This window comes from Nannobrachium achirus (genome assembly GCF_963921795.1).
Source record: "Nannobrachium achirus genome assembly, chromosome: 14".
NCBI classification, from domain to species: domain Eukaryota; kingdom Metazoa; phylum Chordata; class Actinopteri; order Myctophiformes; family Myctophidae; genus Nannobrachium; species Nannobrachium achirus.
This window is the reverse complement of record NC_137821.1, coordinates 31,410,741-31,436,897: the sequence shown is the minus strand read 5'-3', so window position 1 is coordinate 31,436,897 and position 26,157 is coordinate 31,410,741. Positions and strand designations below refer to the sequence as shown.

Here is a 26,157-nt window from a genome sequence, read left to right as displayed (position 1 = left end):
TGTAGATCTGCTGTTTTCACTACTTTTGTGCCACGGCCTTGTATGATGAATCAGGGCTTTACTTGTGAAAGAACGTACAAATTTGAAACTTGGAGATACAAGGTTTCCACCCGACAAGGACAATATGTTTTTGTTTTTTTATTTTTTTTAAAGTCTGTCAAAATCACAGGGTCACACACCAGAGGCCAGCAAACACAGGCAGACTTTGAAATCATTTTATTGGTATACTTTTAAAACGGAGACTCGGATGCGGTGATGCGTTAAGGTGGTTTTAGTGTGTTTTCAATAAAGGCACAGGTGATTCCTCTTGGATTTCGGCTCCCTTTGTGTCATATAAATGCACAGGAATTTTGCGTTTTACTTTCATGATTTGGTTCCCACGATTTTTCTCTTAAAACTCGTAATATTTTCTTTTTCCTTTTATTTCAGGCTCAATGACATGATGCCCCTGCCCTTCTCCCCTCCCCCCTCTGCCTCTGTCCTCCCTGTTGTCCTGCTGCACCTTCTCTTCCTCCCCCCGTCCCTCCTCTCCCCCGCCTTCTCCCACTCCCCTCTGAGCTGGACCTCGCCTCACGACCCGTGCTACCACCTCGATGGCCGCGCTCGCCACTGCCTGTCGGAGTTCATCAACGCCGCCTACGGGGTCCCCGTCAGCGCCGACCACTCCCTCCACGGCGCCGACCCGGACGGGAACGTCACCGCCCTGACGGACCTCCACAACCCGCACAACCTCACCTGCTGGCTGGCGCAGAGCGGCGGCGACTGGACCCTCACCCTGCCGCTGGGCCGGCGCTTCGAGATCACCTACATAAGTCTGCAGTTCTGCCACCACGGGGAGCCCTCGGACCCCATCTCCATCTCCATACTCAAGTCCATGGACAATGGCCGCACGTGGAGGCCCATGCAGCACTACTCCAGTGACTGCCAGGGGAAGTTTGGCCTTCCCAGCCAGACGGTGGCCCTGACCCGGCACCAGGAGACGGAGCCCCTGTGTTCGGACCCTCGTCCCCTGCAGAGGCAGCGCGGGGGCATGGTGCTGGCCTTCTCCACGCTGGACGGAAGGCCGTCCTCCCCCGACTTCGACTACAGCCCCACCCTCCAGGACTGGGTGACCGCCACAGACATTCGTGTGGTGTTCCACCAAGTGTCCGGGGTGGCCAAGGGTGACGTTGGTGGTGGTGGTGGTCCGAGAGCGGACGACGGCACCGGGGTTCTGATTTGGAGGCCGGCTGCCACGGGGGCAGCCGTAGATCAGATGGACAAGAACATGCCGGTCTTTTCGGAGAGGGAGATAAAAAATACAGAGACCAGAGTTGGGGACAGAGGAGAGAAAAATGGCAAAGCAGGGAGGAAGGGACAAGATGCGCACAACGTGACCAGGAAGGGAGGCGTGGACAGTTCTAACGGCGACGCGCCTACTTCCTCAAAGAAAGGTGGCAAAGGCAAAGGCAAAGGCCGCAAGAAGGAGAACCATTTTTGGCAGCCGTGCCCAGATGGAGGCTGTCACTGGGCTGTTGAGGGGCAGAACAGAGGCAATAAAGGAAGGGAGTTGAGGAGGAGGAGGAACAATAATAACTTGGGGCTTACCTCCCGGAATTTACAAATAGTGCCGCCGTCTCCTGTCATCTCTGCCCCACCTGTGCGGCCTCCTCTGGCCCTCTCTGACCTGCAGGTGGGAGGCAGGTGTAAGTGCAACGGACACGCATCCCGGTGCCGTAGGGACGATGCAGGACGGGCGGTGTGTGTGTGTGAGCATCACACAGCGGGGCCAGACTGTGATGTGTGTGCCGACTTCCACTTCGACAGGCCCTGGCACCGAGCCACTCCCACTCATCCACATCCTTGTGTTGGTAAGTACTGTTGACTAGCTCATTCTCATTGTTGCTTTGTCAAAGAAAATGATGACCTATGTCAGTGTGTGTCCCAACTTAAGCATGGGGTGTTGTGAGTGACCCATTTTGTCAGTTATCCACTTTTTTATGTTTCCTACAAAACAATCATTTTTTTTTCTTTCTTTTTTTTCAAATATATTTTTCATCCAAAATTTGAAAAAGCATTTCAGAAGCTTTGTGAGCATGTACTGTACATTGGCTCTTTTGTCTATTCTTGATAAAGGGTTTATGTCTCGAGCCGAGAAGGTTTGGGAACTTACTGTATTTTATGCAGAATACTCCTGGCATAATGACAGATATGTGTGGATTCAACTTCAAGTCCTCTGCTCACCCCCCGCTCACTGCTCACCGCCTCACCCCCTCCCTCTCAATTTAACCCATTTAGACCTGTTGCCAGTGCCACGTATAAGTTGTTATACTTTTCAAATCGGGAGGCACCTCTGTCTCATTAGTATTTGCTATATACAGTATAGAAACATCATTTTGCCTTCTATAAGTTTTCATACCTCAGGTTAGGTTTTAGAAGCCGTTTTTAGAATGGGCCTCAGGTCTATATGGGGTAATCACTAAGAGGGGAGTGGATCTACACACCAAAATCCAGAGTCTTCATTTACGTAACTGTGAAAGTGTAAGAAATGCAGGATGATTTTTTTTCTTTGTATCACACAAAATGTATAGCACAAATGACTATTCCTAACAAAACTAGACCAGGTCAACCTGGTTGTGCCAGACCCCCTGTCTGTCATCATCATTTATGACATCATGCCTTTTGTAGGCATGTCATCATCATGTCATCATCATATATACCCTTTATATAGAAAACCCGGACCGACATTTGCTTATGTAGGCCTACCCATTTCATGGGTCTGGCAAACAAACACAATAGCCACATATAGGCTCTAATGCCTGACAGCGTGTCATGGGTTCGAGTCCCGATCCCGACAACCTTTGCTGCGTGTCACTCCCCAACTCTCTCTCCATTTCCTGTCAGTCTACTATCCTATCAATAAAGGTATAATATACGAAAGTATATGATATACAGAGCAAAGGAATCGGGGCACACAATCGGATTCCAAGACACGGTATTATAAGTGTCCAATTCATCCGTGCAGGCTCTTAAAGGTGTATTCAGTGATAATGAAAGTGGCCGGGGGTCCTCTTGTCCCTTACTGGCCTTACAGCGTTTTTATAGATTTTCTACACCATTATAATGTTCTCGTTTTGATCATTAGACCCAATCACTGAATATCGGTAGGCCTACGTCTCCAGCTTCAGGATATGTATGATACTGATTTACTACGAGACTGTGGCATTTTATGAGTTCAGTAGTTTACAATCTAGGCATTTAGCAGACGTTCTTAATTCAGAGCGACTGTGGTTCTCAAAACTTTTATTTTGACCATCATAACTAAACATCATAACATAACTACGGCCATAGTCTACCCTGATTGGTCGAGTACTGGCTGGCCACCTCTGAAAACCGAATCTAGCAATGCTCGTAACACGGGTCATGGTGGAAGTCCTTATATGGTCAGCACACATTCTAGTGAGGAGAATGAATGGGAAATGTACCAATTATATTTTTATTTGAATGAAATACAATCACTGAATATACCTTTAATGTTGTTCTCTCTCTCCACCTCACTCTTCCAGCATGTGAGTGTAACGGCCACTCCACCAAGTGTCGCTTCAGCATGGAGGTGTTCCAGCAGTCGGGCCGCCACAGCGGCGGCGTGTGTCAGAAGTGTCGTCACAACACGGCGGGGCGCCACTGCCAGTACTGCCAGAATGGATACACCCGTGACCACGGCAAGCCCCTCAGCCACCGCAAGGCCTGCCAACGTCAGTTTTTATGGGGTTGTGTGTGTGTGTGTGTGTGTGTGTGTGTGTGTGTGTGTGTGTGTGTGTGTGTGTCTGTGTGTGTGTGTGTGTGTGTGTGTGTGTGTGTGTGTGTGTGTGTGTTGGAGAAGTGTCTCTCAAACTCTTCAAGCTGTGTGACCCCCCCCCAAAATAATCATGTTCGAACTGGGTGGGAACCTGACAAGCACTTTGAATTGTAGGAGTTGAGGCATTACATTTAGTTTGACTCGGTTCCACAGATAAATATTGTGAAAATAGCCGATTTACAAGCTCACAAATACAAGATCTAGATTCTACACAATCTACTTCTTATCTATCTAAATCTATTTCTTATTTCATTTGACAAATTTGGCCAATGTTTGACCAGTTTTTATAGAATAGATTGTTGATTACTTTTGATGCAGTTATGGACTTATTTTTTATTTCATTTGTTTATTTGTTTAGGTATTAAAAATGTCGTTAAAGGCCTTACATTGTCACTTGACAGTCATCTGGGGGGACCCCTCCCCAAAATCATGGGGGTCCCGACCCACAGGTTGACAACCACTGTGTTGGAGCATAGACTAATGTGTATGTTTAGTGTGAGAGAATGGAAAGGCACAAGGAACATGCAACTAGTTTAAGGTGTGTGTGTGTGTGTGTGTGCGCGCGCGCGTGCGTGCGTGCGTGCGTATGAAGCTTTTTTAATGCCTTCTGAACGTTGCTACGCATCTTGTGCAGCATGGTTTTTGTTTAGATATGCATGCGTGTGTGCATGCGTTAGTTCTGCTCCAGTGGCACTCCGGCGCACACGATTGCCCTGCATTGGTACGCGTGGACACGTCATGTAAATGTCCACTATGGTTCCACTATGGTACGCGTGACCCGTCATGTAAAAAAAAAAAAAAAGGATGGCACTGACTGGAAAAAAAAAAGCCCTTCTATTTTTGCAAAAGCAATGCGCGGCCGCTGCTTCTATAAGCGAACGATTCAGCTGTGCGTAGAGCGGCAGTTCATAGGGGTGGAAGAAGAAGAAGAAAAAAAAGGAATGAGTTTATGTGCATCTCCCCCCATCTCTCTTTCTCTCTTTCTTTCTTTCTTTCTTTCTTTCTTTCTTTCTTTCTTTCTCTCTCTCTCCCTCTCTTTCTCTCTCTCTCTCTCTCTCTCTCTCTCTCTCTTTCTCTCTCTCTCTCTCTCTCTCTCTCTCAACGCAATCTTGTAACGGCCTAGTATTATTCCTGTACTTCAAGCTTGATGGTTTGATGGAGGGACAATTAAAACATTTAGGCCTATATACACTGTATTCAGACACTTCACAGATATACAGTACTTAAAATTAGAAAAATCCCTTGAGAATTGACCGAGAAATAAGGCTTTGTGCGTCCACCGAGGCGGCGCCAACACCCAGGCAGCATCGGAGCTTCATCCAGTGGTCCCCCGGCCCCGCGGACCACCGCCTGTCACCCCGCCGTTCAGTGGGCACCTGGGCCAGCCTGCCAGGCCCACCGGAGCCCCGGGGAGCCACGGACAGCAACGACGCGCCATTCCCCGCATTAATGATTGAATAATATCCTACAGAACAGATGAAATCACGTAGCTGTAATGTAGGCTATATTGCTGGCTTAATTTGTTAATTATTAGGAGCAATAAATATAGTCTATACGCCTACTTGATTTAACAATAGGCTCAAAAAAGTTGCCAAATTACAATGGGTCACTGTGACATGGCTTATTTAATCTAATCTAATCAAAGCTTTATAGTATGCCTTGGGGTAGCTCACCAGATCTGCAAACTCGCAAGCATGCATGTTGTGTAGTCTGTAGACACACCTCGTTGTGAGCTTGTAGATCGGCAATTTTTCGCAGTTTGGCTGGGGTCTGTCTTGTTATCAAATGATAGCCTATCGTCGGCCCAAAACTGATGGACATGGAATATATAGCTACTGACAAGTCGCACAGTTGTGCACGACGCTGTCTGTCTGTCTGTCTGTCTGTCTGTCTGTCTGTCTGTCTTTATTTAGATCAGATTGGTCAATGAAATGCACCTATTGTCGCGCTGTTGCATTAGTCCTATTCCTATATCATTATCATCATCACATAAACAATCCATATGTGTGCGCCTGGCGGCCCATGGGCCTATAAGATAGCCTAATAGGCTCCAATCGCTCCATATACAAGTGCTTAAAAAGGCTTAAATAGGCCTACTTCTAAAATGGACAATTTCTTATATCCCTTTACTCCAGTCCCCTTAATTTATCTGATGAAGGATATTTTGCTGTGGTTTCGTTATTCGTAGGCTATTTATGATCGCAAGCCAAGAAGACAATTAAGGTGGCGTTTCCAAAACGTTTCTGGACACACACGCACACACTGACACACACACGCACGCACACACACGCACATGCACACATTTGCGCTAAGTTATGTAGGCCTATTGCTGCAACCAAATCGCCCCTCTGGAAAAACGAATATACACGTAGGCCTAAATGAACTCTGAGTGGATCGATCGCTCTCTCCCTCTCTCTCTTTCTGTCATTTGTTTCTTTTCCTAAATAAATAAGCAGCAGCAGTTAACGGCTGCATGGCGCTGTTAACTAAATGATATCGCTTTTGGCTGTATCCATATGAACCTCTCCCTCTGTCGATGAGTAGTTACTGGTAGTCTGGTAACTGTCGTTTCCATTCTGTGTAGAGCAATGGTTGTGCCAAAGTGCACCAAAAAATGAGAGAAAAAGAAAAAAGAATCATGATCATCATAATAACTCATATTTTCGCCGCCTAAAAATAATCACGGCATGCATGCATGCATGCAAGCAAGCATGCGTGATGCCAGATTAATGGTTGTGATGCCTGCTCTGTTTAATTCATTTGATATGTGGGTGGTGCATTGAAAAAGCGCGCAGTCGGGCACAAAATGGGTTGCAGCGGCGGCCTCTCTCTCTCTCTCTCTCTCTCTCTCTCTCTCTCTGAAACGCAGCTTACTTCTCGTTCATGCGTAATTTGGGGCTCTTGGACAGCTCTCCAAAAACCCATCAACATTCAGAAGGCCTTTTCTCAAATTCTCAATGAATGTCTGTTTTACTAATTTCTAATTCTCTCCCACCGTCCCCGTCCCCTGTGACCCAACACACACTGTGCGCACATCTACCACATAACGGTATTCGAAACTAAGTTATGATGCCAGACAGAAAACATCCAACAGCAGCTTTCATCCCAGAGGGACACTTTACTTATATGCTTTTTATACATTGTATTATCTTATATCGTTTTGTCTACGCACTAAATTAGAAACCAAATTAAACAAAGTCCAGGCTTAAGATGTGATCTTTCACAGCTGAACTGGCATATTTCTTTCAAAGTATAGACATGAGATTTACTCCACGGTAAAACAAAAAAACAATAGAATTATGAATGATTATTAACATAAAAATGTAGGTATAACAACGGTATAGGCCTACTGATGCACAATGTTGGTCCCAATTCAAGTTTTCAAATGTATACAAATCAACAGTGCACCCCAGCAAAATTGCGGCGCTTATCGCGGTCGGAAACGGGCGATCAAAAAATAAAACCAGCGGCGTTAAACCCTGCAATAAACCAGACAAATTATATAGAGCCTATACTTAGTTTAGCAAGATATTAATGTATATTCAACGTCTCTCTCTATCTTAACCTGGCTGTCTCTCCTCTCGCCCTCCCTCTCTGCTCTATCAATCTCTCCTCGCAGCCCAGGCTTTCGCTGCGCGTAAAACGTCTCCATTTGCCACGATTTGGCCTGCAATATTCTATTTTAGGCATAGCCTATAGGATACATACAATATTTCTCCTCACTCCAGTGGCACTTTCCTTTTATCTGACTCTGTGAGCAACTCCTCAGAAAATAGTCATCTCTTGTCGAATCCCCCCCCACAAAAAAAAAAAAAAAAAAAAAAACTCCACTCATAAACCTCCAGACACCGAAATCCTCGATCACCACAATTGCCTTTGCTTTGAACCTTAATTGGTGGACCATATTCATTTGATGTCACAGCAGGAGCTAATGACCGGCGTAATTCACACATCTATTGTTTGTTTTTCCTTGAAAGCAAATAATGACCGCGCATAATTGATCCATTGAAAGCTATACCAGTGGTTCTCAACCTGTGGGTTGGGACCCAAATTATTTTGTCCCCAGATGATTAACTTAATATACACCATTTTCTCACTCAACAGTAAACAAACCAACAAAGTCTACGTCTATAGAGCAGTATCTGAACATTTCTAACGTGACAAATTAAACATTGGCCAAATTGTCAAATATTAGAGGCCCATTTCTGTCTCATATACGCAAGTAAGTCTGTAAGTGCAACCACTTTTAACACGCTGTCTGTGATGAGGGGCTGCCTGCGGTGCTGAATTCTCGTGTGCAATGGGAAAATGATCAGTCTGTCTGTCTGTCTGTCTGTCTGTCTGTCTGTCTGTCTGTCTGTCAGTCTGACAGACAGACAGACAGACAGATAGATAAATGAATTAATAGGCCTACTGTCATTGCATTTCCATTTTTCAATTATAAATCGAATAGCGCAAGTAGGCCTAGGCCTATAGGCCCTATAGGCAGGTCTTCGGAAGGTGGCGAAGGCGGCTCCAAAGCGGCGGCAGGGAGGTCTTCAGAAGGCGGCTTGCTTTTGCTGGCGGCGGTGAACTGGAGCGGGTGAACTTCTTCTTAGCTGGTGGTCCCATGTTGGAGTTCAGTCAGTAATGAATCAAGGCTAGTCTGAGAGCCTGTTTTATACAGTAGCCCACCTTTCAGCCAGGTAGAGGTGATAATGGCCCAAAATCTCCTCCCCTGCCCTGTAACACCATTATAACAAAAGACGCACAGGAACAAAAGGCGAGGAGAAGCAATTTACATCCCAAAGAACTGGCTGGCTGCCTTCCCCAGCGAGTGTGCAAGGGGGGTTGAGAGACATTCTTGAAATTAGCAGGGCCTTTTGGGTGCTTGGGGGTGCTTTGGGGGCTATTTTTAACATTTTCTACAGAATAAATGTAAGGCGACGGCCTTTTCGCGACGGCCTTTGAGTTAACCCAATTAGCGCAGCAGTCCCGCAGCTGGTCTGAATGGACCAGCTCTGCGCTTCTCAAAGTTACATTAGATAACTTAAACCATTGTGGCATTATATTCTCAGTCAGCCAACTAATGATAGTCTATCCTGCATTCTGGTCACCCCAAATAACGGATTACTTCTTCATGGACCTTCAAAATGCATCACATCACATCACAGCGGCAGGCCGGCAGTGACAGTATAAGGTAAAGGGTTATTCACAATTCACATAGTAGTCTTTATTCAGTTTATTGGATGACTTTTCAGACAGTAATGAATAATGATAATGAATGCATGCACAGCCAGCCTGAAGGTGCACTCACTGCGGGCGACCACCGTGCACCCAAATCAATTATCACAACAACCATTGATTAGGCATCACGCAACATTTTGGCATGCATTCCGTGTTTATTTTTAGGCGGAGCAAATAGGCTACCAGTAGGCCTACATATTAGTTATTAGGCTCTGAATCTATGATGATGATCGGCACACACACACACACACACACACACACACACACACACACACACACAGAGAGAGAGAGAGAGAGAGAGAGAGAGAGAGAGAGAGAGAGAGAGAGAGAGATAGCCTGATCGAGTGAGAAAAAGAGAGCGAAAGCGAACAAGATTAAGAACGACAGAGAGAAAGAAACAAACCCACAGCTTGTTCGTGGGATGTTTAAATTCCCTATACTTGGCAGTTATGCGTGAGGAATCTATGAATGAAATCTCAACTTTTTTAGCGCAGGGCAACCACGGAGGTGTAACGAGCGCGACAAGTGGTCACAGGCTCGCAGCTGTTTCGTTTTACTGTGGATTGGAGCACTGGGCATTGCCTCATCATGACAATTTAACAAATTAGACAAATAACACACTATTTAACAGCAATATTAGCCTACTAGTGATCTGTCCGCTGGACCGCTGCGTAATAATGCCCTGATCTTTCTCCATTCTCCAGCTCTCCTCATGAAATACATGGCTGCAGTAGCCTTACATTAAGAGGCCTATAATGTAGTATTGGAATCTAATAATTAAAACAGCGGCGAGACTAGGAGGAGAACCACGTATCTGTCTGTCTACACCCCCCCCCCCCCTCCTCTCTCCTCTCTCTCCTTTTCTATCTCTCTCCGCTCCTCGCTCCGTGCGTATCATCCATTTGAAACACACAGAGAGAGAGAGAGAGAGAGAGAGAGAGAGAGAGAGAGAGAGAGAGAGAGAGAGAGCCTTTCATACACAGCGAGCAAAACGATCTCTCTCTCTCTCTCTCTCTCTCTCTCTCTCTCTCTCTCTCTCTCTCTCTCTCTCTCTCTCTCTCTCTCTCTGGAGAGTCCCAAAAATCCAGCGCTGGGCGCAAGGCCGCGCAGGGAGGCCGCACCGCCCGCTCGCTCCGGCGAATAATCCAATCACAATCAGACAGCAAGCAGCTGAAATTAAATAAAATACATTTATAAATAAATGATAAGATCACAAGAGACCAAGATGACTACATTCTACGTTGGCCATTGGGTATATATTGCTAACAGTTAAAGGCTAGGAGGCTGTAGGCCTACTCACCGATCTTATAAATTGTGACGAAGAAAAGGCCGCTGCTCAGAGCTGAAATTAATAACTAAACAAAACAAACAAATAACGAAATAAAGGTCTAAACACAACATAACTGAACAGAACTAAACTAATAATAAATAAAGCAATTTAACTGACAACATAACCAGAAGGCAGCCATTCCGAAGCGCTCAACTTAGGAACACCAAACAAAACAAACAGTTAAATAAATAAATATAAATAAATTAACGAAATATGTATAGTCTCAATCAGTCAGGACCACCAGGACCACCAACTCACCAAAGGACCACCGCGGTGGTCCTTGAGGGTCTGTATTTTATCTCAATTCAAATAGGCCTATATAAAGCAAATTTGCTACGCCAGCCCTAAGGAGCACAGAGAGCATGCAGCCCACAGTGACAGACCAACGCATGCTCGCATGAATGTCTGGAATCCAGACTCTGGATGGATGTTTTATTTGATATACACGTCTACACACACACACGCAGGTTTAGCGCTGAGAATCAAATGGGTGGCACACAGCTCACACGTGCGTCCCAGAGCAGAGCAACAAGTCAATCACGCGTACAGTTCATGGCGGCGCTGCATTTGACCGTGTCGTCTCACGCATGATGGCCACATGACCAAAAGATGTATGCGTGCGTTAACACATGCGTTCGCCACAAACGCCTAATTAAACGCGTCCCCGTGTACCCCGCCTGGCCACTTAAATGAAGACACACAGCTACGCGTGCCAGCGACGCCTACGTGTAATGCTATTAAATGCCATTGAAAAACTACAGGAGAAGTCCATGCGTTCAGTACAACACAGATAAAATCGAATGCGTGCACGCGCACGCACCAACGTCCCCGTGTCACGATTCGAGCCCCATAGCGTGCGTGCGTGCGTGCGTGCGTGCGTGTGTCTGTGCGTGTGTGTGTGCGTGTTGAGGAATAGATTTATGTGTACAGTTATGTTGAGTGTGGGAGAATGGGAAGGAAACAAGCAATATGTGAGGTGTGTGTGAGGGCAAGGGCGGTGTTTGCACAAGTGTGAGGGTGAAATAAATAACCGCAAGTTCAAGTCCAAGTGCGCGTGTGAGTGTTATGTGCCTGTGTGTGTGTATAAGCAAAGCACCTGCTCCGTTTCCGTAGTTGGTCAGTTGGTGCATGTCGGCACTTTGCACGGGTTTTCAGATGTGAGTGGCGAGGACGACTGTGACAGACAGTGTTTATATGTGTCTGTCTGTTTTAATACAGGTCTGCAATGTATGTGTGTAGATCTATGTTTAATACGCCAGCTCTATCTGTGTGTGTTACTACTAAATCTCTGGAAGTGTTTATGGGGTGGTTACATTGTGAGAGAGGACAGCTATTCCTGTTAGGAACGCACGCGCGCGCACCTACATACTCACACACATGCTCGTGGGCATACTCTTGGCGACACAGGGCGTCACATCAATTTATGTATACAGTTTATGACTGAATACACTCCTTTGTTGTCTCACTGGCACTGTCACTTTATGTATATGACTGAATATATATTTTATGTTTACACAGGACAATAGACACCTTAAGTATTTGATGTTTGCCGTTTAAATGATTATTTTTCTACTTGTCTTTTGAACTGTAATTCATGGAAGATTGTATGGGAAAAAAATAATCATACAAAATACATTTTTTGATCACAAGTTTACACCTGTAAACTTGTGATCATGAAACAATAAAACTTAAAGGGATGGTTCACCCTCAAAAATACTTTTTATATCAATTACTCACCCCATGGAGAGTTGAATTCATGGATATTATTTTGTTTTTGTTGCATTCCTGAGCCAATAATTTGAGGAGACTCTTTGTGTCTCCATAGGGAACAAAGACGGCTCTTTGTGTCTCCATAGGGAACAAAGCAAGGCTCTTTGGGTCTCCATAGGGAACAAAGACGGCTCTTTTTTTCTCCATAGGGAACAAAGCAAGGCTCTTTGGGTCTCCATAGGGAACAAAGACGGCTCTTTGTGTCTCCATAGGGAACAAAGACGGCTCTTTGTGTCTCCACTGCTGGTCATAAAATGATTGTCTTAGGAAAGTGACAAAAACTAAATAATTTCCATGAATTCAAATCTATCCCTTTAATGTCGAATTCACACACAACAAACACACACACACATCCACATTCACACACACACACACACACACACACACACACACACACACACACAGACACACACACACAAACACGCGCGCGCAACTAAGTGCCCATGCATGTAGGCACACGTGCACGCCCCCCCCCCCCCCCCCCCCCCCACAGTCCCTAAACGGCGCTGCCTGTCACCTGCATCCTCGTCGTTACCACTGGCAGGCATCTGCGTCTGACCTGCGACCTTTGACTTGTCACATGTCCTAAGTGACTGTGACACTCAGGCATGCTCGTTGGGGGGGCTTGACCGCAGGCCTAATATAACCTCTGTTTACGGGGGTTCTTTGGGTGGCAGACAGCACACACGTACAGACGTGTGCATACGTGTGTGTGCGTGCGTGTGTGTGTGTGTTAGGGCATTCACCAAATATTCCAATATTCGAGTCACTAGTCACTATTCGACGCTGTTCACCGAAATCGAATATTCGCTCATTGTTTTATTGTTTTGTCTTTAAAAATACATATATTTCTTCATGGTTTATAAAGCTTGGCTAGATAGGAAGTCATAAGAACCCTGACAAGCACTTCAAATTGTAGGTATTACATTTAATGTGACTCGGTTCCGCAGATAAATATTGTGAAAATAGCAGATCCACATGCTCACAACGCCTCGCAACGCGAGGCGTTGTGAGCATGTAGATCGGCTATTTTCACCTCTTGCTTACTTAATATTTGACAGTTTGGCCGGTCCTGTCGAATATTCAACTATTCAAATACTTTGAGGTCGAATAATTCGAATTCTAAAAAAATCACTATTCATGAATGCCCTATAGTGTGCGTGTGTGTGTGTCCATACATTCCTGGTTGTTCATGCACAAAAAAAAAATAAAGTGCCCAACAATAGCTGTTCTTCTGTTTTGACTGGAAGATGTCATCTCAAACATTACGATGAAGTCAAGTCAGGTTAACGGTCCAGTGTAAACAGTCACCTCCTCCAAGTGTCTCCAACTGAGAAAATATTTTGAAATTCTTCATTAATGATGGTGATATTAACTGAAATGGTTACCACGTTGTAGGGTCTGTGATCCCCCCCGGTTCCCCTGACACTTTAAATGCTCAGATGGATTCTCTCAGGGATTCCAAACACACAAACTAGTCATTTTATGTTGTTGATGTTCCACTGATTTACATGACAGAGACCGGTGGCAATGGGACTAATCATTTTGGCCAGTTTGTCAGTGTTTGGACTAGTGTTGAGGCATTGCTTTAAACAGTCCCCCGCTGGAGTTAGAACAGAGATGCTTAAGTGTTTCTCGCAGACAGTTCAGGTTTTTTGTTTTTGAATGGTTGAAAACCATTTTTAAAGATCCAGTGCCATGATTCTTTTCTCCCCTATAACATGATGATCAGGTGTTATGATTATACAAGGACAAGATTCAGGAAGATTAAAATAAAAAAATTAAAAAAAGAACTATGGCACCACCTCTTTAAATCAGCACTACAGTTCTGGGAAATATCCTGTGGATGCTTGTTAATATGTTTGTAGCAATGCTAGTGGATACGAATGGGGACAGCTGCATTACTGGTTACTGTACTGGCTACATTAGCTTTAACATTGCCTCACCTTTATACTGTACCGTTACTGCTTCTTTTAATCAGAGATTCAAGCCCTTCCTCTCTTCCATCTATTCTCCCAAAACAATCGCAGTATCTTCAGATGCAGAGGAGCAGCATTATGGTACCCTTTATTCATTCTCTTTCAGGGACGTGCAGATAATGTTAGAGAGGCAGGGGCTGACATTTCTAAAAGGGCCTTTTGGTGAAAATATCGAAAATAGCAGACCTCCAAGCTCACAACGCGTCGCAGTTGAGCTTGGAGGTCGGCTATTTTCAGGCATGGATTTCTACACAGAGGGCAATTATTTCAACATGAGATGCTGCATTCAAGTTCAGGAGAGTTTGGACAAGGCATTTATTTGTCTTGGATGCTGCCTTCAGGTATAGCATGGCTAGGGGGCATTTGCATTTCTTTCACCATAGTAAAAACGGCATTCATGGTCTGGAGAGGGCACTTTTGACAGACGGGTAAAAGAGCTGGGGCTCAAGCCCCCTTTGATATCTATGTGTGCAGTGTGCACATGCCTGTTCTCTCTCATGTCCATCGCTCATGTTCTCTTCCGCTTCTCTGTGCGTCTCTTTCCTCCACAGCATGTCAGTGCCACCCTTTGGGAGCAGTAGGTCGCTGGTGCAACCAGACGTCCGGACAGTGCTTGTGTCGGGACGGGGTGACTGGACTCAGGTGTAACCGTTGCGCCCCAGGGTACAAACAGGGCAGATCCCCTCTACGACCCTGTATACGTAAGTCTACTGCTTCACGTTTTTTTTTTTTTTTTTTTTTTTTTTTTTTTATCAACTTCATGATCAAGAACAACTTTCCACCAAACAAAGAGGCAGGCAAAAAATGCTCAGTTTGATTACCGGTATTTATTATAAAACAAACAGAACGGAAACACGCCCTCTGTCTGGCTTTTTGTGTCATCCTTTCATTTACCTTTTGAGTGGTGCTAACCGCTCCTACGTTTGGCTTTGTGTGTATGTATGTATCATGTACTGTATATAGGTATGAGCACGGAACTCCATGTATGGAGATAACCAACGTTACGGGCAGAATGGCCCATACAAGGAGTTATGCGTGTGTTTGATACTTTACGAAGTTAGGCATAGGTGCGGTTTCTGAATTACATTACAGAAGAAAATCAACTCTTTGAGGAAGATCCTACAGACTAGAGAGAATGCTGGGAGCCAAGCTACAGCTCAGGCCAGTACCATCAGGCTCAACGTTGATTTGCTTCACAACGCCATTCTCCACCAACATGGAATATCTCTGCGATCGCTTGTTTCCAAGCACCTGCACAATCTTCTCGTTGTCCAGTAGCAGGTCTACCGCCTTAGTGAACGCTCCCGTAGGATCAGCCAGCATTCGAACCTTGCCTTCTGCACCGTGTTCCTTTCCCCACGCAGCCATGACAAACGCATCGTTGACAGCAATGCAGGCAATCTCATACATTCCCTTACTCCGCAGCTCTGCAGCCTTCTCCACAAAGCCTGGCAGATGTGTCTTGGAGCAACCAGGAGTAAAGGCTCCTGGCACAGCAAAGAGAATGCCTTTCTTCCCATTGAAGAGCTTGTCCATTGCAACCGTGTTGCCTGGCTCTCCCTCCTGGACCTCCACTGCTGGTAGACGTTCACCAACCTTAATAGGCATGTTTGCGACAGCAGTAGTATGTAATAGCGAGGCAGATAAAGTGCATATTACAGGTGAATCGTTCACTTGCGGATACAAGCACCAAAATTGGCACACATACTCCTTAGGCATTGCTCTTTTCAGAAAACCATCTGGCCAAAAAAAAAATCAAGATGGCGGCCAATTTGCATGATGGCCGCCATTGAATATACAGTAATCTTGCATTCCGCAATAAAATCCCATAGACTTGTCCTATTTGAATAATTTTGGTGTCAAATCATACATTTATCACTATGTAGAATCCAAATTTGGACCCATGGACTTACTCAATGGCTTCCTTGTACCATATATCAGTCCCGGAATCTTAATATTCTGCTAATAGTGTGGTGCGATGCGTCCAAAAAACAGCTCCCGTAGGATTTTTGTGCTAAAATTGATCTTTTTGCAGATCCTGGTTCTATAGAGTCCAAACTATGAGAAAATGATGGGTGTCAACTTTTCCGGACCCCCACCCCCTTTCTGGGGGTCATCTAGTTTGGGACCTGCATGCCAGAACAGTACGCCAGCCAGTTAATGTCCAATTTTCTTAATATTAGGGTTGTTTTGTAGGTTTTAAAACATTCTGAGTTCATTTATTACACTTTTGAAGCAGCCAGAATAAGCTTTCTGACTTTTGGTTGGGGTCTTTCCTCACCTGGGACCCCACCAGATGGACCCCTGAGCCTATCTCAGTACTCGCTCTGCTCCTGCTCCAGAACAATGTCATATTAGATCATAATTGAAGCATAAACTTTTTTTCTGAAAACAAAAAAAAAGTAGTAACAAATACCAGGGGTCTTCCACAGGGGCTTCGGGACCCCTGGGGGTCCTCGGAGTTACTACCTAGTGTGATAAGAAGTGTACTTCTAAGGATTTCTTTGCTAAAATGTATTTTTTTACTGCTTTGGCATTTATAGGGACCAAACTGTCAGAAAATGATGGGTGTCAGATTTTCCTGACCCCAGCCCCCTTTCTGGGGGGTCATCTATGTTAGGACCTCGCAGAACAGTATGTCAGCCAGTTAATGTCCAATTCTCATAATATTAGAGTTGTTTTGAAGGTTTTAAAACATTCTAAGTTCATATATTGCACTTTTGAAGCAGCCAGAATAACCTTTATGACTTTTGGTGGGGGTCTCTCCTCACCTGGGACCCCCGGAATGACCCCTGAGCCTATCTCAGTACAGTCCTTGCTCTGCTCCTGCTCCAGAACAATTAGATCATACTTGAAGCATAAAAGCTTTTGTACCTGTACCTGGGCTCTGTAGCTAATACCAGGGGTCTTCCACAGGGTCCGGGACCCCCAGGTGTCCTCAGCGTTACTACAGGGGGCCATCCAAACGGCTGTTTACCCATATATGGAGACCCCCTGGTACCCATATATGGAGGTCCATGTACTGTATATGGAGATATGCTGTGAGAGCCCAAACATGCTTACTCAGTTATTTGTTATGTGAAAGTACTATGATGTCCATGACAACTGACAACATACCCTTTTATGCCCATACATGGAGATCCCTGTCTGTAGAACCAGTCTTGGCCATATATGGATTCTGTTAGTGTGGTATGTGGCCAATGTGTCCTCCATATATGGGCATTCCCATATGAAGTCCTGTTAGATATGGGCTTAATATTGAAGACATCAGGGAACTCCATATATGGACCTTGTCATACATCTTGAATCTATGACCTCAGCATCAAAGGCTGGATTGGGGTATGTCCCTGTGACAAACTATTATCATGTCCACTAGGGGTACTTAATGTACATCAAGCAGCCTCACAGAAACAGGACATAGACTCCTGCCCTATGAGCCTCAGGGCTGGGCAGTGGGTTGCCTTTGGCCAAAGACAGAACTTAAAGTGGATTCTGTTCATGACCTGTGTTGCACTCTTGCAGAAAAGAGCAAAGGGATGCTCTTCTTCCATGCCTTCACTGGCTGCGATGTTGTTTCAGCATTCCGCGTAAAGGGGAAGAAGTCTGCGTGGCAAACCTGGAATGTTTGTGATGAGGCTTCTGGTGTCTTCAGCAAACTCAGCCATTACCCACCTGTAGTGGATGATGAAGACCTGAAAACCTTGGAGAAGTTTGTGGTCATGATGTACGACCGATCCAGCACAGCTGAAGGTGTCAATGATGCGAGGTTGGACTTGTTTGCTCGGAAGCAGAGGCCATACGAAGCCATTCCTCCAACGCAAGCAGCACTGAAGCAACATGTGAAGCGCGCTTCCTATCAAGCGGCCTGCATCTGGAGTCAGTCAACAGTATGTCAACCAGAAATGCAGACTCCTGACAACTGGGGCTGGACCAAGAAAGGAGATCTGTGGCAGATTGATTGGACTGAGCTCCCACCCATTGCAGAGAGTTGCCAGCAGCTGACCAAGTGTGGATGCAAGTTGGAATGCTGCAGTCGATGCAAATGCTACCACTTTGGTCTGACCTGCACGGCACTGTGCAGCTGCAGGTGCGAGGTTTAGAAGCGTTGTAGTATAGGCCTACTATACTATTGTACTATACTGCCTAGGCCCTAGAAAAGAAAAAAAAAAAGAAAAGACAAAAAAAAAAACTACCTCCTGCCTTGACGGGATCATCACCTTATCGTGGTGAGGCAGTTTGCGTGTCTCCATGACCCCCAGAGCTATGTCGGCAGGAGTCTTGTACTCCTGTACTCCTGGCAGGGTTACCCAAGTCGAAAAGGTCGAAGAATAGAGACTAGACAAAGAGTGATCCCACGGCGCTATTATATCTACCATGCATTTTAGCCGCGTCAGCCGCTGTGCATTGAAATCCGCTCTGTTGAGTTACTACATTACTACATTACCCCCCCCCCACACACACCCACACACACACACACACACACACACACACACACACACACACACACACACACACACACACACACACACACACACTATAAACCTCTAACAATACTAAGATATACACTACCACCCATTTTATCCGAGTCAGACATAACACAAACCTCTAATTTAGCAGAATATTAGGATTCCGGGACTGATATATGGTACAAGGAAGCCAGTGAGTAAGTCCATGGGTCCAAATTTGGATTCTACATAGTGAAAAATGTATGATTTGACACCAAGATCATTCAAATAGGACAGGTCTATGGTATTTTATGGCGGCCATCTTGAAAAATGGCCGCCATCTTGAAATTTGATTTGGCCAGATGGTTTTATGAAAAGAGCAATCCCTAAGGAGTATGTGTGCCAATTTTGGTGCTTGTATCCGCAAGTGAACGATTATTTCTGTTATCTGCCCGGCTATAACAGTCTGGTTAAGACACGAGTGTGTTTTGTAATGGCTGGGATACACAGCATGACTGTGCTGGATTGAATAATTACAAGCCCCCTGCTGTCAATGACCGGCGTTCACCGATAATACAAGTCGACCACGACCAGTGACCAACTATAGCACACAACACAATTTTGCTCAACACACAACCTTTAAATAATTGCTCCCACAACTTTTAATTCTTAAAGGGGCTATTGTGGAGGCAGTGTTTGCCTTTTACATCCATAAATGGACTTTCGTGTTAGCTATGCCCAAATATGGTGCCCAGGTCAGACTATGATGCCAGTATGTCATATTGATGACATTTATTTGTACTGCTGCCGATTCGACCGTCTTCAAAGTCAATCTGTGAACGTTCTCCAAAGCATGTTAAAATATGGGCACATTGGTCGGATCAGCGGTTCTGGACAACAGGATCTCCTTATGCCCATGCCCATATACTGCATGGGCATATCGGTTGGATTGCCGTGTGATGTAATGTGAGGGTGGCCCAAGGCAAACAGGGAAACATGCATAGACTGCATGTCACTTTTTGAGGTGTGTGTGTATGAGTGTCCGCTGGGTGTGGACTGTGGACTATCCAGGGCCATCTGCGTTTCTTTATCTTTTCTCGGGTTTGTATGTACAGTATCTGTGCTGTATGTATGTATGTATGTATGGTCCCTCAAAACCAGGCCACTCACAGCTCATGCCGCTACATGCAGACATCATGGAACAGAACCATCTGCCAGTGCATATGAAGTAGCCACTTCCCTATGCATTTCATTGGCATATCGTCATTGTAGGTTAATCTTGACATCCATCAGCCATGACAAAGCAACCTTTATAATAGCAATCTTATGTTACCCTTCAACCTCATTTTGTTCTTGAACTAAATGGATTAATCTTCCAATCGAGGGGCCTCAGCCTTCATCAAATTGTAGCTTAATATGAAAGATGCCGCTGTGCTCTGTACTAATTCATCCCAGCCTCCCAGGGTGTCCCGTTGCCGCCCTCCCCAGAGGCTTTTTCCACAGCGGTGTGAACATGAGCCTCTCTTAACGCAATCATCATCTCCACCTGATCTGGGATCAGCGGCAGATCAAGTGGAATTGTGACTTGTGTCCCTCTCCGTCCGCCGTCGCCGTATGCCAGCCTAGCGTCACACCCCGCAGCAAGCCGGCGCGTCGAGCGCTAATCCACACGCGTTTCCTCGGCTAATCGCGAGAGTCCGTGCCGACCATGACACAGGAACTTTGTGGGCTCGGCGCCGCCGCGTAAGCCCCAATCAGGTGGCCGAGGGAGATGGCGAGGTGGCGAGGTTCACACCTGTCGCATGGCTCAAAGAGCTTGCCGGCAGGAGGCCCAGACTCCCCATAACTCTCCTAGTGAAAGCAGCAAGTGAAGGAAAAGCTTGTTTGTTTTTACTGCCAGAGCATGTCTTGTCCAGGCTATGTATAGCATCCCCGGCTCCTCTGCTCCAACAAAAAGCCAAGCAGCAGCCAGACTAAACTTAAACCAAGTTAGCACCCTTTATTCCTACCTTGAGTGATTTAGGAAGTACAGAGTCAGCCACACACAGGCCAAAAATAGGACAAAAATATGACATGAGAGGCAAGCTGTAGAATAGAGCTTTGAGGTGACCCCATTCAGGTGTCCATTTATTTTAAATCCCCCCCAACCCCAATGTGTACTTCATGTACGCACGCACACACACACACACACACACACACACACACACACACACACACACACACACACACACACACACACACACACACACACACACACACACACACACACACACACACACACACACACACACACACAGAGAGAGAGACATAAATCGTCTAACATCAACCTGACTTTGACCTATTTAAGTATATGTGCACAGTTCTGTGCAGACACACACACTCACAGTTTTTCGTTCCTTTGGGTGCCGGGTGTGCACACAGTTGGATGTGGTGTAGAGTGTCACTGGCCCAGTTGTGTCAGAGCGAAGAGGGAAGGGACATGACTGGAGTGTGAGTGTGGTAATATATAGTTGTCCTGTCACACTCACTCACACACACACACACACACACACACACACACACACACACACACACACACACACACACGCACGCACATGCGAACACGCAAATACTGTAGATAAACATACGTACATATGCAAACTCAGACACAGTGACATACACACAGTTCTACACTTGTCTAGTTCGATACTAGACTTATCCGAGCGCAAACACAGACCAGATAACCTGTGTTAGCTGCTGGCTTCTGTTTATGACAAAGTCATGATAACAAAATGTGGTCGTTTGACCCTATAAAAGTTCAGGGTGTTTATTGTCACACACATGTACAATACAGCTATGGCAACATTGCTGGCAGTGACATTCCTGTACTTGAAGCGAGCTACCCCAGTCGTGTGGCTCCTAGGCTCTAGTGCGTCGCAGGTTTGAATCCTGAATCCCAACAATCGCTGGTGCATCTTTGCCCCATCTCTCCTGTTTTCTGTCTATCAATTAAAGCAGAAAGAATATACAATGAGAAGACTCAAATTGTGAGAAGTCAAAACTATAAATAAATAGCAGTGCAAATAGTTTCTCAAGTTACTCAAATAGTTACTCAAAGCGGTGAGTGTGTCCTCAAGCTGAAGTCAAAGGGTTTCTTTCTATTTCTGTCACCATAAAAGGACCCCACACACACACACGCACGCACGCACGCACGCACGCACGCACACACACACACACACACACACACACACACACACACACACACACACACACACACACACACACACACGACACAAAGCAGTTTTGACACATACTTATCTTCTGCGTGAGCATTCCTCACGCACCAAGAGGTATTCACGCATAGCACACATATTCACATTCTTGCTCTCTCCTCACACACACACACACACACAACCTGTCACTTAGTACACGCAGCCAACTCGTGTGGTCAAGGACAGGCACTCATTGCGTTCCTCTCACCTGTCTGTGCTGACGTGTTTGTTTGTAGGCATTCAAGAGGTCGCCCCGACACCAGTGTTCCAACCCCAGTACAGCATAGGTGAGTGCATACACAACTATTAAACTCTGTTTCTGTTTCTGTTTCACATCAATTCATTTGGGGCCGGCCATAGCTGAATGGTTCGACCATAGACTGTATAAAAGATATGGACAAAGCGAAGCCATTGGTTTCTATGCAGCGCAAATGACACAATATGGGTCCTTGGCATGGGTGTTGCCATCATAGATTGTAAAGGCACCAGAGGATGCTATTGGCTGCCAACGGTCACGTGCAACCGCAGAGATACATGGGAGAATGTGGTCGGAGCCTCCCGAAATACAGCACACGAATAAGAACACAGCCGGCTGGTATTAGTTTAGTTGGCCACGCCCCCCGCAACTATATCATCAATTTTAACATAAATGGGACCTTATTTTCACAAAACGCATATAATCGTGATTGAAAGGCAATTTTTAACTAGCGATAGGAACCATAAAGTATTTATGAAAATGTTAATTAAGGTTAGAAAACGAAAGGGGAAAATGATTGGGGTCCAATGGAGAACAATTCTTTTTGCGATCGGCCCGGGGGGGAAAACAGCGCAACTAGCGGCCAATCATAGGAAGTTTTAGTTCCGTATTGGAGTCATTTTAAATCGGCGGAACTATGCCCCTGGGTTCGACCCCAGGCCTCAGCATGTGTCGAAGTGTCCCAGAGCAAGGCACTATAGCCCTTAACTGCTCCCATGCTCCTCTGTGGGCAGCACTAAGCTGGGTGAAACTGAAAACTGAAAATCCCCCAATGGGATAAAATAGGTATCCATTTTTTCAAACAAAGAAAAGATGAATTAATTAAACATCCCCATTTTACAAATATCTCAGGTTCCCGGATGTTACATTTCCTTCCGAGATAATTCATTGAGTTGTATGTATTGATTCTAATTCTATGAAGCTATCTTCTTTAGTGGGAGAATGGAGACGGATGCAGAGAATAGAAATGTAGTGGCATTTATCACTTGCTGTCATTTGATTTGTCCCACTTGTAGTCATTGATCAGGTCACTGTGCTGCTCTGCTGCTGTAGAACATTAGGTTCCATCGCCTCTGGAGTTTGCTGTATTGACTAAATGCCCCCCTCTAGTGGCTACTCGTGGGACGTTCCACCTGTTGCAGAGAGGGTCATCTGTTAGTCACAGGATACGGTGATGACAAATAGAAGCAGCCATATTGTAATTAGTGGAAAAGACATGTGCTGATATGCCTGCTATGAAATGACATTCTCTCTCTCTCTCTCTCTCCCCCCCTCTCTCTCTCTCTCTCTCTCTCTCTCTCTCTCTCTCTCAGCGGAAGAGTGTGTTTCATACTGCCAACCCTCCCAGGTTAAAGTCAGAATGAACTTGGAGACCTATTGTCTGAAGGACTATGGTTAGTGTTGTGTTGAATTGAAAATCACTAATCACTACTAGTTTCCTTGGATACTTACTATCTTTACACTCTCATCAGTTGCTGATAATTCTGCCAGTACTGAGTGTTGTCGATGCTCTATGGCAGTGGTTTTCAACCCGTTTCACATCAAGGTCCGTTATTTATTAGGCACTTGAGCCACGGACCACCATTTGATGACATTTAGCCCCTCAGACCCACAACTTTGAATATTTTGTTATTGTTGGATAGGATTTTGTCCACAATTCCATGCTGTATCGATGTTGGTGCCATGGAAAGATAACAGGCAAACCTTGATCAAAATAGCGATTCTTCTACATTCTCATTGTTTAGGCTTCATGTAAATTAAGCAATCAATTTAACTCTTGAGTGCAACGGGTCCATTTGGTTTCTTATTACACTCTCAAGAGTTAAAGATCTATAAGGGTTTCTATTTGGTTTCCAACTCTTAGCTGGGGACCACCTGAACCCCCTCAAGGACCACTGGTGGTCCCTGGACTGCTGGTTGAAAACCACTGCTCTATGGATTCACACAGATTAAGACAGTTTTATTGTGAACAATCCCTAGTGAAGACATCATTGATGACGTTCCACTTAAGTAATACAACAAAAATATCACATGATATATATATATATATATATATATATATATATATATATATATATATATATATATATTAGGGGTGTAACGATACATTTAAAATTGATAAAGTTACTATTTAGCAAAGAAATTAAATCTGTGTGAAAGGTGTGGATAGTGCAGGTTTTTAAGGGAAACATGTATTATTACAATGATTATCTGCCAAATACATGGACATTGTATAACCTGCACCTTGACATGAACCCAGAGATTACACACATTTATCGATAGACCAGTGTAGCTATATGGAAAGGAAAAGTAATTAAACCCCTCCTTTTAAAATGTTCTTCTTAAAAATGCTAAATACAATGCACAAGTAGGTAGTATTCGATACGATACAAAATAAAACAATACGAATCGATTATAGCTGTTTTCATTTCGATCTACTTAGATTTTTTACGTTAAAAACGATATTACGATACAGTTACTATATTGTTACACCCCTAATATAATATATATATATATATAAATATATATATATATATATATATATATGTATATATATGTATATACACGCAAATGCCAAATGCTCTCACACACAGACTTGAAGAACAAACAATATGAGCTCTTTGTTTGTCTCTGTCAGTCTTAAAGGTCCAGGTGAGAGGAATGGAGCGCTCGGGCCCGTGGTGGCAGTTCTCCGTCTTGGTGCAGACCATCTTCCGGAGCACGGGGTCAACCTCCCGCGTCCGCAGGGGCCCCCAGGCGCTCTGGGTGCCCGACCGCGACCTGGGCTGCGGCTGCCCCGCCCTCCACGTGGGCCGGACCTACCTGCTGATCGGGGCGGAGGAGGGCGGCCGGGGCTGGGGCCCCGAGGAGAGCCGCCTGGTGGCCGACCGCTCCACGCTGGCCCTCCAGTGGCGGGAACACTGGAACTCCAAGCTGCGGGGCTTCCGCGGGCAGGACAAGAAGGGCCGCTGTCCCGCCAAGTCGGCTGACCGCCCCCACCATCACCACCACCACCATCACGGGGGTACCTCCAAACACGAGTCTGGCTACATCCCCCCGCACCTACTGACTGAGAAGGAGACGCAGCCTCCTCGCAGCCCGAACTCTGAGTCTGTGCACCGCTCGCCCAAGGGCGCCGACGGCACTGTGGCGCCGGGGACACGCGTGGGCGACGACGAGGCGGCTCCACCTGAGGGCGCTGCTGAGCAGACCGCCTCCCCATCTGTACCTACTCTAGTGTGCTCTACCCAAAGTCTGTTTGTGTGAAACGTACCGTAGGAGGGACGGAGAAAACATGAGTCACAAAAGCGAGAGAGGAACAGATGACGCTCCGCTCTGGTCCCCGAAAAGTCTGACCTTTTTGGCAAGAGACAAAAAACGGAATGGAGGTATCTGGAAGATATTTCTCTCAGTGTGTGTCTGCATACGTAGGTGAAAGATGAATGAGAGACACCAGGCTTGAATTGCTTCCCTCTGCAAAGGGAAGAGAACTCAGAGTCAGAAAAACAGTACAGTGTGTGTGTGTAATATATATATATAACGGTACACATGCTCACACTGTCTCACACATGCACTTAGACACACATAAACAACTGATGTGATGTCTAGTTGCAGAACTAATGTGGTGAAGACACACATTATCACCCTCATTTGTCATTTTAGCTTTGACATCTCAGTGGTGATTCAAAGGACTATTTGTGGGGGGAAATTCAAACTGCAATCCAGAACTTATTTTAGTGATTAAAATGCCATTTTGACCAGTCTATATGGTAGATTATGTTATACAATATAACTCGCACTTCTGCAGTGCCTATCTCTTCCATTGATAAATGTTGAATAGGATTGGCCACTCAGCAGCAGAAACTGTGGTCCTTGCATGGGAGATCTGGCCTCGCAAAGCCAGACAATATCACTGCTGGGGGGGATTTTTCTTTGCAATTGGTCTGGCTACCCGAGGCTATGGAAGACCCAGCTTGGAAACCCGGATATATAAATCTTATGGATTGCAGCTTTAAATAAAAATAAAGGATTTATTTGACCTGTCACTGAGGATGAGTTCTG

At 45.4% G+C, this 26,157-nt stretch overlaps 2 protein-coding genes across 2 annotated transcripts; one reads left to right on the top strand and one right to left on the bottom strand.

Annotated features, from left to right (window-relative positions):
* Window positions 1-439: 439 nt before the first annotated feature.
* ntn5 (netrin 5) lies at window positions 440-25,362 on the top strand (the record flags this gene model as incomplete). Its single annotated transcript, XM_080742251.1, has 6 exons — window positions 440-1,850; window positions 3,546-3,734; window positions 14,695-14,844; window positions 22,076-22,126; window positions 23,409-23,489; window positions 24,734-25,362. The coding sequence occupies 6 exons, from the start codon at window positions 440-442 to the stop codon at window positions 25,360-25,362; spliced, it is 2,511 nt and encodes an 836-aa protein (XP_080598377.1).
* LOC308297732 (peroxiredoxin-5, mitochondrial-like) lies at window positions 15,263-15,784 on the bottom strand (the record flags this gene model as incomplete). Its single annotated transcript, XM_080741288.1, has 1 exon — window positions 15,263-15,784. Exon 1 carries the CDS (start codon window positions 15,749-15,751, stop codon window positions 15,263-15,265), a length of 489 nt encoding a protein of 162 aa, XP_080597414.1. The 5' UTR covers window positions 15,752-15,784.
* Window positions 25,363-26,157: the final 795 nt, after the last annotated feature.